The sequence below is a fragment of the Myotis davidii genome, unplaced genomic scaffold (assembly GCF_000327345.1).
Source record: "Myotis davidii unplaced genomic scaffold, ASM32734v1 scaffold77, whole genome shotgun sequence".
Classification (NCBI taxonomy): Eukaryota; Metazoa; Chordata; class Mammalia; order Chiroptera; family Vespertilionidae; genus Myotis; species Myotis davidii.
This window is the reverse complement of record NW_006289713.1, coordinates 3811526-3825679: the sequence shown is the minus strand read 5'-3', so window position 1 is coordinate 3825679 and position 14154 is coordinate 3811526. Positions and strand designations below refer to the sequence as shown.

At 47.4% G+C, this 14154-nt stretch overlaps 1 protein-coding gene across 1 annotated transcript in view; it reads right to left on the bottom strand.

The window, feature by feature from the left end:
• Positions 1–11554, bottom strand: part of FBXO31 (F-box protein 31) — a 23741-nt gene extending 12187 nt beyond the window's left edge. Inside the window, exons 1-3 of the mRNA XM_015562975.1 lie at positions 11463–11554; positions 2539–2615; positions 97–294 (exon numbers count right to left, since the gene is read on the bottom strand). Of these exons, the coding sequence (XP_015418461.1) occupies positions 97–294; positions 2539–2615; positions 11463–11550 (363 nt within the window). The 5' untranslated portion in view covers positions 11551–11554. The remainder of the gene's footprint in view (positions 1–96; positions 295–2538; positions 2616–11462) is intronic.
• Positions 11555–14154: the final 2600 nt, after the last annotated feature.

Genomic DNA, 14154 nt, shown 5'->3' with positions numbered 1-14154 from the left:
CACAGGCTTATAGCTAGAAACACCACTGCAAACTCAGCTGGCACCAGAACTTGGAAGAGCAGGGGAGACCTCACCCCTCGACTATGCATGGCTGCCATGTCTAAGGGAGCCCAAGCATACGCTCACCTGAATGTGGCCGTTGTGGGGCCCTCTGTGGCCGTACATGCACTCCACTGTGGCTGACTTCCTCTCCATCAGGTGAATTCTAAACAAGGGCTTGAATCGCATTGGGTCATCCACATGAGGGTCGTGGGGAGGCAGGTACATCCAGCCAATAATAAACAAGCCATCCACCTGTGGTGAGGAGAAAGGGCGCATGTCCACGTGAGGGTTACGGTGAGGCACTGAGGCAGAGGTTTCTCCCCCACAGCTGTCCAGGATGACCATCGCACGTCTCCACACCCCAGTCCCATGGAGAGCCTCAGGACCAAGAGACATCAGATGCGCCTGATCTATGGCAATGCGACAAACACAGCCCTGCAACCAAGCGCTTGTTAATTAGAAAGTAATTCTCTAATGTAAAAACATGTGCTATAGTTGATAACACTGTATTGTATCACTGGAATCTGCAAGAGTAGAACTTAAATGTTAGGTAATGGATGTGTTAATTAATTAGATGATGGGAAACCTTTTACAATGTATACATATATCAAATCACCATAACGTATGCTTTATAAATCTTGTAATTTGTCAATTATACCTCGATATGGTTGGGAAAAATTAATTTTTAAATAGAAAAAAAGCAGTTGGATCTGAATCCAAAAGAGCCTTTTAGAGAGAACTTCCAGATCTAAAATCAGGGATAGAAAGTGGGGGGGAGCTAAATGACATGAGAAAAAAGCAGAATAATCCAGAAAGTGTCACCCACTAGGGCCGTGGTCGGCAAACTGCGGCTCATGAGCCACATGCGGCTCTTTGGCCCCTTGAGTGTGGCTCTTCCTAAGCCTTAGGAGTACCCTAATTAATAGCAATGTACCTACCTATATAGTTTAAGTTTAAAAACTTTGGCTCTCAAAAGAAATTTCAATCGTTGTACTGTTGATATTTGGCTCTGTTGACTAATGAGTTTGCCAACTACTGCACTAGGGCAACTGACCTGAGGAAAAAATGGGAGTTCTGCTTTCAACAGGAGAGACTCATGAGGCAAAACACACTAATAGAATGTGAGGGTTTCGTTTAGGTCCCGATTTCAATGAGCCAGCTGTCAAAGGCAGCTTTGAGATAATCGGGGAACCTTCCATATTGGCTGTGTCTCAAGTAATAGATATCAAGGGATTATTGCTACTTTTGTAAGGTGTGATGAGAATGTGGTGGATACGTAGGAAAATACCCAGATTTAGAGATCCACACTGAAGTATGAACAGATGAAGCGGCACAGGCCTGGGATTTGCTTGAAAATGCCTGAAAACAAACCACCAAGGGGCAGAAACGGAGGCCACAAACGTGGCACACGACAGGTAACTGCTGAATCCACGCGGTGGGCACTGGTAATTCATGCTGCCATTCCCCCGATTCCTGTGTGTTTGAGACAGTGAGTGACAGAAAGTGACAGAGCTCAGTCCCCACACACGTGCTCAGCACAAAGGCACCCACGTGCTCAGTGAGGGGACAGGGACAGCCCGGTTTGGGATGGCCCAGCAGTCACTCCTTCTTCCCCAGAACAGCCTGGATCCACGGCATCTAGACAGAGGGGAGAAATTAATCACTTTTGTGCTAATTGGTCTGAGACAAGAGCCAGTTGCTGTTGTTCCATCACGGGTCCCATTTTCCCGTAATTATCCCCTGCTTTCAGAAGCCCTTCTTTTTTTTTTTTTACTCTATTACTCACTGCCAGTATGAAAAACAATTATCACCGGCCTGGCTAAAAGGAAAAAAAATATACCCACGCTGGGAGCTGTCTGGCTTGTCTCTGAGAGAATGTTTTAAAAGCAACACTTTTCCCCAGGGATATTAAACATAACACATGTAAATGTGTTCCTTAATGAATGTTTCCACCAAATATGAAGAATATAAAGCAGTATTTATCCCTGTCCAAAACCCACCTGGTGAGGAAAATATACATAGTGACAGAGTAACTAGCATCACCAGGCAGCCCACTGGACTGGGCTCTGAAGACCTATACCGAGACTACCCAGGGCCCAGAGGCCATTGCGAGGCAGACCACTACCATTATAGGATGTGCAGCCAGTCTCCTGGACTGGGCTTCTGGCACGTGCCAACAAGAGGGAACGCAGGAGCAAAACACCAGCACTTCCCAGGGGGCACCTGACTCTGTTTGACTTCGACATCAGCTACAGCAACACCTGGCCCAGGGCTGTTCATTCAGAGCACATGCAATCGTCACTGTGGGGAGACTGCTGTTCTGCATGAAACCAGCTAGGACCACAAAATACAACCTGATGAGAAGCTATGTGATTACTCAAATGTCCATAGAAAGCAGCTGACTTGCCCCTCAGGTAGAAAAGGCACTACGTTCCATCCATGTGGGACAGCAGTCCTGACTTCACAAGAACCCACACTCGAGGCTCTCAGACTTACCACCACATTCAGCAGTCCTCCATAGGGCCCGATATCTGGCTGCCACAATCCCAAGATGTGTCTGTATCGGTGGAGCACTGCAGGAAGAGAAAGAGCAGGTCTTCACTTCAGAGGCAGCCAGTCTTCACTTTATAGTAAATCAGAAGAAAGGGCAGGAGGAGGAAGAGAGAATTATGAAGACTTGTAACAGCGCCTTGTAAACATGTGAAGTGAAGCAAATCTTACCTACAAAAGTTTCTGAAGAAGTCTAAGAATAAAACTGTCTTTAAAAAGCATAATAAAACAGCCCGGCCAGTGTGGTTCAGTGGTTGAGCACTGACTTCTGAACCAGGTCATGGTTTCTGGTCAGGGCACATGTCCAGGATACAGGCTCCATCCCTAGTAGGAGGCATGCAGGAGGCAGCTGATAGGTGATTCTCTCTCATCATTGATGTTTCTCTCTCTCTATTCCTCTTCCTTCCTCTCTTTGAAATCAATAAACACACACACACACACACACACACACATTTAAAGGGGTGAGCTTTTAAAAAGCAAGCATAATAAAACAGACAATTGGGTCATTTTGAAATCCAGTCCCTTTGTGAGCAGCTCCAGGGACAGAGATCTGCTGTCCTGTAAGACACAGACTGGGTGCCTTTCTGAAGTGATGAGCATCCCATCAGTTTACACAACTGAGGAAGCGCAGGATTCTTTAAAAGTTGGGGACAGAGTTCAACATGTCATGGGCCTGTGTATTAAGAATTAAGTTGGGTCATCTCACTTTTTTAAAAAATATGGCACCTCCCCACCTTATTTAAAAAGCAATGCATAGATACTGACTGAAGACAACTGGAGAGAAGAAATCCCAGTGCCAACCTGAAATCCCACTACACAGAGATGACCAGCTGCAGTAAACATTTTGGAAAATGTCCTTCACTTCAATTTCCTTTGCACATATACTTGTGGAGTGAATGAACGAATGAATGAATGAATGGGCAACCAACTTATACAAGTCCCCGACTGTCAGGTGAAGGGTCTGGGGCCTCTGTGCAGGCAGTGTGCGGTGATTAATTTCATGTGTCAACCTGACTGGGCCACGTTATTCTGGATGTGTCTGTGAGTCTGTTTCTGGGTGAGATTAACATTTAAATCGGTGGATGGAATAAAGCTGACTGCTCTCTCCAATTGGTGGATGTGGTGGGCCTTATCCAATCAGGTGAAGGCCTGAATACAGAAAGCTGCCTCTCTTACCAGTAAAAGGAAATCCCTCCTGCCTTGCTGCAAGAGCAGACATGCTTTTTCTAATTTCGAACTCCAAAATGGGCTCTTCCTGACTAGAATAAGAGGCTAACCCTCCTGTGAATAAAAAGAATGTCCTCCTGCCTGACCTCCTTGAGCTGGATATTGGTTAAAAGTGACCTGTCCACCTCCTCACCATGTGGTGAGTGATATTCCCTGTGTCTGCTAGAGCAATCTGGAGACTGCCAGAATTCTAGGTCAGAACCTCAAAACTCAGAACCCTATGGGTAAGTTATTTTTAAGTTCAAAATGCTCTTCGACAAGTCACCATCAGTTTGCACACAAGAACGTGTTAAATATGTCATAAGGACAACACATCCCCCCATGATGCTTCCAACTTCTAGAGACAGGATTTATCAAGAATATCAGGCAACGACATATGGCCTGATATTGAGAAAAATAAAAGTGACACAGCAAAAGCAGCTAATCTGAGGCCACAAAGCTCTAACAGAATTTGCAGCCTCAGGTGATGACTTGCTTCTCTCCAGGACAGCATCATGTACTCAAGACTGCTGATCCTCTCTGGTCCAATGGAACCAAGGCCTGGACCGTTTTAAGAGGCTGGGAGAACTCAATAGGCCCAGGAACAGAGCAGGGTCCCAAGGACCTCACAAGCCAATCATCACAGCAGACTTCTCTGGAAAGTCTGGCTAAGGTAGAAAGAAATTCTGAGCTGCACTCCATTAGAACATGTAGAACATGCTAGGAGCAAGGAACACCAAACACCTGGGCACTGTAAAGTTTGAAATTGGGGTTGAAATGACCTTTCTTCTTTCACACGTTGTCATGGAGGTAACAGACCACGTACAGTTCAAATATGTCCACAGAGAAATGGAACTAATGCTTACAACTGGTTATTCTCATCATATTTCCTGGCTCTTTCGGGTTTTCTTTAATGACTGCTGTATTTTTATAACTCAAACCTTAGAGAAGACAGCAGTCTCCAGTTGGACCAGCCTCCTCTAAACTGTCAGCCACCAGCAGCTGGCAGGCATCACTTTAGTGGCTACAGTCCAGAGGCTCTGGAAGTCCTCGCCCAGAAGGGTGGTGGCACCCTTACAAGCCTCAGGAAACTTCTGACCACCCCTTGGGAACAAAAAGAACACCCCCACACAACTCCAGGCACTTTCTAGGTCTCGGCCACCAAGCCTCCCTCCCAGAGGTGGGTCAGAATTCCATTTTTGGTCTCAGATATAAGCTCCAGATAGATTGTTGTTCTGTGGCAAATGTATGACATAATGAGCCTCTAAATGCTTGTCCATTTGTATTTAAAAGCCCAGGCCAGGCCATTCCCGTCAGCATAGCTGTGGCAACTGATGGACTGTTCTCATCAATAAGTGCTATGTGGCATTCTCTCCCCAGGCCTACAGAAGGCACCTTGGCTCACCCACTGATAAGCAGTGAGGGCAGGTCAGTCTAGGACAAAATGTTCTAGAGAGGCTACTTCTAAGAGGTTTGGAAAAGAACAGAATTCATGCCTTCAGACTTGGCCCGCACCATCCCTTTGCTATCCAGCCCCAGCCAATCCCCCAGCTCCTCCTGACTATTCACACACTCCTGACTGCTCAACTGCTCACACACACTCCTGACTGCTCACACATATCCCTGCCTGCTCACACACACCCTGGCTGCTCACACACACCCTGACTGCTCACACACACTCCTGACTGCTCACACACACTCAAATGCTCACACACACCCTGGCTGCTCACATACACCCCTGACTGCTCACACACACTCCTACATGCCCCCCTTGCCATGGTCTTTACTCAAGCAGTTCAGCTCTGGGCCTGATTACACCAACACTGTGGGTGGTGTCCACAGCAGTGCACAGTGCTCAGACACCACCCCAAAGCTGGCTGATCAGTCCTGGCATCTCCACCTCCCCTGGAGTAAGTAAAATGGGACCAGCGAGCACTTTAGCTAGATGTCCAGGGCCTGGCAGTGGTTAGGAGAAATTCCATAGATGATTCTATTCCTTGTGGTCTGAGTAGGTTTTGTTAGAAATTGTACACTTAAAAGACTTAGAAGTGGGTCTAGTCCACGCAGGCGATGCTGTCACAGGGCACACTTGGCAGGGCTGAGGGAGTAAGCAGCAGGGGTGTCTCTGTACTTCTACAAACGTAAAAACTGTTTTCAGTGCATGCAGATAGTTTTAGTATCTTTCTTGACAAAGTTCAGGATCTCCATCTCAATTCAACCTAATAAAAAGTGGAGATTGCTTTAATCACTATGGACTCTGGCTTAGGAAAATTTCCAGAGCCCAACTAATGCCAATCAAGAGGAATCAGGTTCTGCCCTAGCTGGTTTGGCTCAGTGAATAGAGCGTCGACCTGTGGACTGAAGGGGCCCAGGTTCGATTCCAGTCAAGGGCACGTACCTTGGTTACGGGCTCGATCCCCAGTCCAGACACGTGCGGGAGGCAACCAATCAATGTGTCTCTCTCTCATCGATGTTTCTCTCTCTCTGTGTGTGTCTCTCCCCCTCCCTTCCACTCTCTCTAAAAATCAATGAGAAAATATCCTCAGGGGAGGATTAGCGACAACAACAACAAAAGAGGAATCGGATTCTAAATAATGAACTGTTTCTACTACTTTTGTCCATTTTCGGTCTCAGATATAAGTTCCAGACAGATATATACAGGTGCATGTTTATGTAATTTTTTCAAATTCACATATGCTGTCCAAATGTGATCAACTTAAGAAGCCTAGAAGTAAACTATTTACATTTCATTTCTATTCTGTCTATCCTCAGTCTCAATAATAAATGTTAAGATGTGCATCAACAGAGTGATCATGCTGATACTCCCTCAAAAACAAAAGATGCTGCAGAAACCTGGCCCATATGTACAGTAGCCCCTGGTCATGGCTGAGCCACAGAGAACGCTGCAGAAAGGTGAAAAGACAGCAAAAGCCAAGGAGGTCAGCTTGCCGTTAGGACCAAAGCATCTGCGTGCTGAGTTAGAGGTCCCTCTCCAAGCAGCTTCTGGCCCTGCTCCCCCGCCACAGCCAAAGTAGCAGGAGGTACATACGGCAGGTGTACACATCTCTGTACTCCATGTGCTCGTAATCGGGAAGAATTTTCATGAAACGGCCCGACTTCACGCGAGGGTTTATACCTGAACGACACAGCAGGGAAAGGGCTGAGGATGGTTCCACTTTCACAATGGTATAAACAGTTTTCATATGACTCAACACCTGCTCCCTCGCCACCATCCTACTCAACCCCCGGCACCGTAGGAAGCAAGCACTTGACAAAATGAGAGGACTGGCTAGAAAGAAAACGTTGTAACATATGTCACCCCAGAAACTCATGATGGCGACAGGCTTGGGACACTCTTCATGCTCACTCTCCTCCCTCTACTGTCCTGGTCAATGGAGCTCACTGAGGTGGGAAAGCAGAGAACGCAGCTTGTGGACAGTTGGAGTGACTGTTTAGGGAACCCTGTGCCCCAACTAAGATATTCAGCTTGTATAGTGTACGCCCAGCGCTTTCCTTTGCTTGTGTTTGTTTGGTTTTGGATGGCGGGTGACATCTGCCAGCTCCTAACTCAGAGCCTTCGCTGGCTCACTCTTCCGCCTCTGCCAGGGGCTAAGGCTGACTTTCTTCCACCACCTGCTCCAGAAGCTAAGTAACTGTCTCCCGGATAAGGCCTTCAAAGCAAACTCACAAAAACATGCGCCTTCACTGTGAAACCTGCTTTGGCTGGTGGCAAATTAAACACTTTGGGACACTAAATGAAGATTAAATGAGTCATTCTCTGGATTTCCTGACCATTTTCAAAGAGTCAAGAATCAGCAGTCAAGGGGGCGGGTGCAGGGGGGCTAATGGGGGAAAAGGGGATATCTCTAACACTTGTAACAATGACAATTTTTTAAAAAGAATCAGCCCTAGCCAGTTTGGCTCAGTGGATAGAGCGTCGGCCTGTGGACCAAAGGGTCCCAGGTTGGATTCCAGTTAAGGGCAGGTACCTTGGGTTGCAGGCTCCTCCCCAGCCCAGGCCTTGGTCAGGGCGTATGCAGGAGGCAACCAATCAATGTGCTTCTCTCACATCGATATTTCTCTCTGTCTTTCCCTCTCTCTTCCACTCTAAAAATAAATGGAAAAATATCCTCCAGTGAGGATTAAAAAAATAAAAGAAAAGAATCAGCAGTCAAAAGAAATCTCCAGATGTCCCTCTCTGTCCACCCATGCCCCACATGCATGTGTGCTTGTTGACCTCGCCATGGCTCTTGTCCCCTCTCTGTTGCCCACTCCTGACTTACCTCTGGCCACACCATCTCCTGCTCCCTAGCAGTCACTACCCACCTATAGAGAAAAGACTGTTCCTTGACATGACCATTGTCTGTCCTGCAAGCTGAGCCTGAGCCAGAACGGGAGTTGCTTTCTTCAAACCCCCTTAGAGACTATTTGATCATAAATGATGTCCATTCAGTCCAGCCGGTGTGACTCAGTGGTTGAGCATCAACCCAGGAACCAGGAGGTCATAGTTTGATTCCTGGTCTGGGCACATCCCAAATACCAGACTCGATCCCCAGTAGGGGACGTGCAGGAGGCAGCCAATCAATGATTCTCTCTTATCATTGATGTTTCTAAGTTGTTTTTCCTCTCCCTTCTCTCTGAAATCAATAAAAACATATTTTTTAAAAAATAATGATGTTCATTCAGATATAAATAAGCACCCTCCCTTGCCTCTTGCTATGTGATGGTTCTGGATCAGGTTGTTGCCCTGACCTGGAAGAGCATGGAAAGTATTTCCCGTACCTGGTACCGTACTAGAATATGACTATCTCGCCTCTACCCCATATATTTCTTTGGTGCCTGTCAAGCGGTGTGGGGACCCATTTCATCCTGCAGCTGCCCATGGCATGCCTTGCCTGTAAGTTTCCCCTAATAAACTCCATTGATTACCAGACTAGAGTGGCCAGACTCGTTCTTCCTTCTTTTCCCTGCTCTCGCTTACGGAGGTAGATTTTTCCATCTTGGGGCTTTTCCCTGGGTCTTCATGTACAAACACCGCCACCCTGCCCCCCTGTTCCCAGGTACCCCCTCTATATAGGACAGCCACCAGCAGGGCCCAGCCAATCCCTCCCCCACCACTGAGAGGAGCTCCGTGGAGGCCTTATTCACCAGGTGTGCTGTCCTCTAGGAGTCACAGCCCCTAATGCCTGGCAGACGTGAGCACCTGGCCCCCTCCAGGACACTACTTTGAGACTCACAACTCTTCAAGAGAGAACAGTCTTCATGCTGCTTTAAGACACTATCATCAAATGGCCAAGGAAACTCAAAAACCAGTTCCCAAAGATAAGAACTTGTCCTATTAGATACTCATAAAAGCCAGTGGACATCCACAGAGCCAGGAAAGCTTTCTTGTGTGTATGTACAGACTGTTGCAGGGAGTGCCTGGTTCTGACTCTAACACCAATGCCAACAGCAAGAGTGAATTCCTCCAACTCTACGGTCTGGCTAGATTTAAGACACTGAGCTCTGGATAAAACACTGAGAAATCGCGAGTGGAGCCAGGCCCATGTGGGCTCCCATAGAATAAAGGGTGGGAGGGGAGCAGGGGAGCAACCAGCTTCCTGCGTCTGAAACTCTGGGCTTTGGAGGAATCACAGACATTGTTCTTGCTGATGAGATGAGAGGACAGGAAGGGTTATACTTCCACGAGACTCACTTCCTCTGAAGAGGCGCACATCTTCTGGGGTTGGTGGGGTGTGAAGCAGAGGCAAGAGAAGAAACCAAAGTCTGAAAGTGCACGGGGATGGAGGAGCAGGGAGAGCGGTCTTGAGCAGATCAGCCTTGCAGTGGGGCCCAGGGCTGGGACAGCAACTCAGGAGGCAGTAGCCGGCATGAAAATGGTGGCTGGGGGCAAGGGAGAAGCCCGAGGCCCACAGGAGGGAGGAGTAGGGGGTGCTAGGAGTTGGCAGAACTGGAGCTGATATGTGGCAGGCAGAGAGGCCCCAACAACACCCTTTCCAAGTTTCCAAGTCTCTCTGAGGCAGGTGAGAGGGGACAAGAACTTGGAGGTCATGGCTGAGCTACCAAGAATTGTGCATAGAAGAGGAAGCCCCATGAAGAACTTAGAGCCTTTTGATAGGAAATCGCCTGAAGTGTGAGCAAATTCTAACACAGAAAGACTAACCAATCCAACACTCCCAAATGGCTAGGGGATCACAGTGTGGAGAGTCTGATGGGATGAGGAAGCGATGAGATGATGAAATCAGCCCAGATATAGAGACTGAACACCGCCTGAGTCTTCCCAGTCAGCCGCTCTGCACAAGTGCCAGCTCTATCTGTGCTGGGAGTGCAGCCAGCCACGTGAAGGAGGGGTGTCTCGGAAGGGGACTCTGAGAGGAACAAATCCAGGGAAAAGATGGGACTCAGAGAGTGGCCCCAATTAGTCCCCAGGCCTTGCAAGACAGCTTGGCGCACCCAGATGTTTCCTTGGAGAAGCGTGGCCCTCATTTCCTGGGTAAGGTGCTTGGTAAGCAGTCATCACCTGGTCTGCTTTCAATGGAGAACTGGGTAGAAAGTTTAGGAGAATGTGAAAATCAAAATTTTCTAAGATGGTTTTAAGATGAACACTTAAGGCCCTCTTCAGAATGGTCAACAGGTCAACTTTAGGCCAAAGAGAACTGGGTCACCATTATCTTTCTTACTCTGTTCTTTAATCCCCACCTCTGGGCGATAAAATAATCCATGCCACACCCCAACTGGGCGGTGAGTGAGCATGCTGCTTCCTGTGCCTCCAAGGCTCCTGGGCCACATCAGCGCTGACAGGAGCCTTCACAGCCTCCTACAAAGGGGCCCAGGGGACAGGCCAGCTGGGAAGATACCAGGGGCTGGGGAAGCTCAGAGCGCTCAGGGAGTGTTGCTGACGACTCTGGAAAGTGAAGGGAACTGAAGGGAAGACTGACCTGAAGGGCTGGAGCCCAGTGCCAGGCTGGAGGGAGAGCTGCTGCACAGGCAGCCCTGTCAGCTGAGGGAGTCAGCGGGAGGCTCACGGCTCCATTTCCCAGTTACTATCAGCCATCGCACATCTAATCAGCCATGGACCCAGAATCCAGAGAGAAGGTCCCCTCTGGAAGCACCCGAGTTTGTTCCCAGTGTAGATATGTTTCTCCGATCTACAGGTCCTTGACACCTAATATCCTGCTATGGGTTGAAAAATAAGAGTACTGACATGCCCAGAAAGGGAGAAGAGAGGCCCCATCCCTTTTAGTGCTATTACTACCAGTGCTGTCTCTAAAATGTCACTTATACCCTGGCCAATGTGGCTCAGTAGGTTGGGCATTGTCCCGTGCACTGAAAGGTTGTAATTCCCAGTCAGGGCACATGCATGGATTGTGGGTTTAATTCCCAGTAGAGGGCATGCAGGAGGCAACTGATCAATGTTTCCCTCTCACACAGATGTTTCTCTTTCTCCCTCTCCCTTCCTCCCTCTTTCTCTCCTTTCTTCTCTCTCTAAAAATCAATTTTAAAAAATCTTTAAAAAATTAAATAAAATGTCAATTATGACATTAAAATTAAGGTCTAAGAATGGAACTAGGTTTTCGGTCAAAATAATTTATTATCCATCATTGATGCTCAAGGTGCCTGCTCTTGGAACAAAATTAATGATGGATGATATTAGATTAACTTACGCTTCGCATAGACATCTCGACAAGACACACCCGTGATCTCCAGCTTCCGTAAGTTTTCACAAACACCATACTCTGTAACAAGAAACATTTACTAGACGTTACAGTCAAGAAATCACAAAATAATAGAAATAGACTGACAGGAGGGAGAGGAGAAAAGGGGGGGACAGAGGAAGGGAAGCAGGGTGCATGCCTAAGCCTTAGCCATGTCTTGCTAGTCTGATCACACGATTCCAAAACCACACAATCCCCCGCTTATGAATATGGTGTGGCAGGAATTCAGTGCTTGGGAAACAATGCATGTTCCAATGAAAATGAGATTGTCATTGGTGTCAGGGTTCCACGAAGGCCCTTTTAACCCCGTTTGGCCCACCACACTACTAATTCTATTAAACAAAAACATGGGTCCTACAATCGAAGACCTAGGCAAGACACGGGAAGGAGGAGCTGACACTCTCTGCCCTTCTGCATTGGGCTACCTTAGAACAACCGCCGGTCAGGGGATCCTTGACACTCTCTCTACCTCCTGTCCTCACCTCTCGCCTGGCCCATAGTGCATCCTCCCTGTCCCTACTCTCATCCCACTGCGGCCCCACTATTCAAAATCACACCCTCCCCTCAGCACTTCCCAACCAAAACCTTGGGTTCTTCCGTTCAGATCTCAGTGAGGTTTCAAAAGGAAAGCACTGTAATCAACACAAATACAGAACTGCCCGTTGGCTAAGAGCTAATAGTGACAACACCAGCCTCATACCAACCTTTGTGCATGCTGGGCACCATGCCAAGCTCCTGCCGGGCACCACGACACTCTACCCTGCCAGCAGCCCCTGAGAGAGGTGCTATTGTCATCTCCATTTTAATGATGAAAAGACAGGGGCAGAGAGGTGACTGGTTTGCACAAAGGAGCATGGGCTTATGATGGGGACCCAGAATCAAAGCCTGGATGAGAAAGCCTCATAGTTGTGAGCACAGCCCTAGCACAGGTGTGTGCTCTGTAAGCATTTGATGAGGAGTATAAGGGGCCCCTAGGGCCTCACAGTAATAGCCACCAGGACTCTCACTCACTGTGCTCCTATCAGGTGCAGGCATCCAAATGGGGCTTCATAGAACAGCCTCGTAATAAAATGCTGACAATACCTCTAAGCCCAGTACTATGCCCCCATCGCAGGGAGGGAAACTGAGGCTTGGTGAGGTTGGTGACTCAGCTGTCATCTGAAATATGGATTAATACAGTCTGGACAGTAGCCACAGAGCACTGTCTCTCATCTCATCACTTTGGATCAGGCCTGAACCCGCCCGAGGTCTGGTCTTTTCAATGGAATGGATGCTATTAACCCTTTGCAGTTGTATTAAATTTGGACATGGGTGTCGTACTCGTCGGAATTAATTTCCATTGAAAGAGCAGTGATACATAACATGCAAGATTATGAAGGATAAACAAGATTTATTAATTCTTTTTTGGAACTACGTCACTACTAGTAGAACCACTACAAACGTTATCACTTTCTATGCCATAGTCTGTTTTGGTTTGTGACAAGGTCACTTAGACACTTAAGAGCTTTCAGAGAAATTATGAACTGATACGTGAATGAATAGAGTTAAGATTCATAGGTTCCTTGCTGTGGTGCCTGAGAGCGGACATACGACCGGAACGGTAAAAAAGCTTTGGTGGCCCTGACCGGTTTGGCTCAGTGGATAGAGCGTCGGCCTGCGGACTGGAGGGTCCCAGGTTCGATTCCGGTCAAGGGCATGTGCCTTGGTTGCGGGCGCATCCCCAGTGGGGGTGTGCAGGAGGCAGCTGATCGATGTTTCTCTCTCATCGATGTTTCTAACTCTCTATCCCTCTCCCTTCCTCTCTGTAAAAAATCAATAAAATATATTTTAAAAAAAAAAAAGCTTTGGTGGCTGAGAGTAGACAAACGACCACAAAGGGTTAACCCAAATGCTTCCATAACAGTTCGGATTTGACAGTGCACAAAGTAGAGTTCAAAATGCACATAGGATGGAGAAGCTATCTCGGGTGAGGCTGTTACTACCCTGCAAACCCCTTTGGTCAGGCCTGCTTTTCCCTACCGTCACTATCAAACAGACATGAAGTTCAAGACCTAAAACCAGGGGTCCTCAAACTTTTTAAACAGGGGGCCAGTTCACTGTCCCTCAAACCATTGGAGAGCCACACTATAGTTAAAAAAAAACAACTATGAACAAATTCCTATGCACACTGCACATATCTTATTTTGAAGTAAAAAAACAAAATGGGAACAAATACAATATTTGTGTTTGCATGTGGCTCGCGGGCCGTAGTTTGAGGACTCCTGCCTAAAACCATGGCCTTGCTCATTATCAGGCAAAATACACCTGTTTATCCTCTTGCCAAGAGGAATGTGGACTCCATTCCAGAACAGAGATCTCCAACCTTTCGGACCTCATGGACCACTGGTTGGAGACCACTATTCTAGAAGATTATACAGATTATAAGCACTTCTGAGGAAACACAAATTATGAAATATGCTGAGAATCTGGGGCAGGGGTAAAATAATGTGGGCATGTGACATGAGTTTTCAGCAATCTGAGAGACTAGTTTGTGGAAATCCTTGCAGACCACTCCTGGTTGGTGAAACAAACAAGAACAACTTGTCTACCCCACTCTCACCGAGAAGAGTTCTGCTCTATATTAAATTATCTTTACACTTTT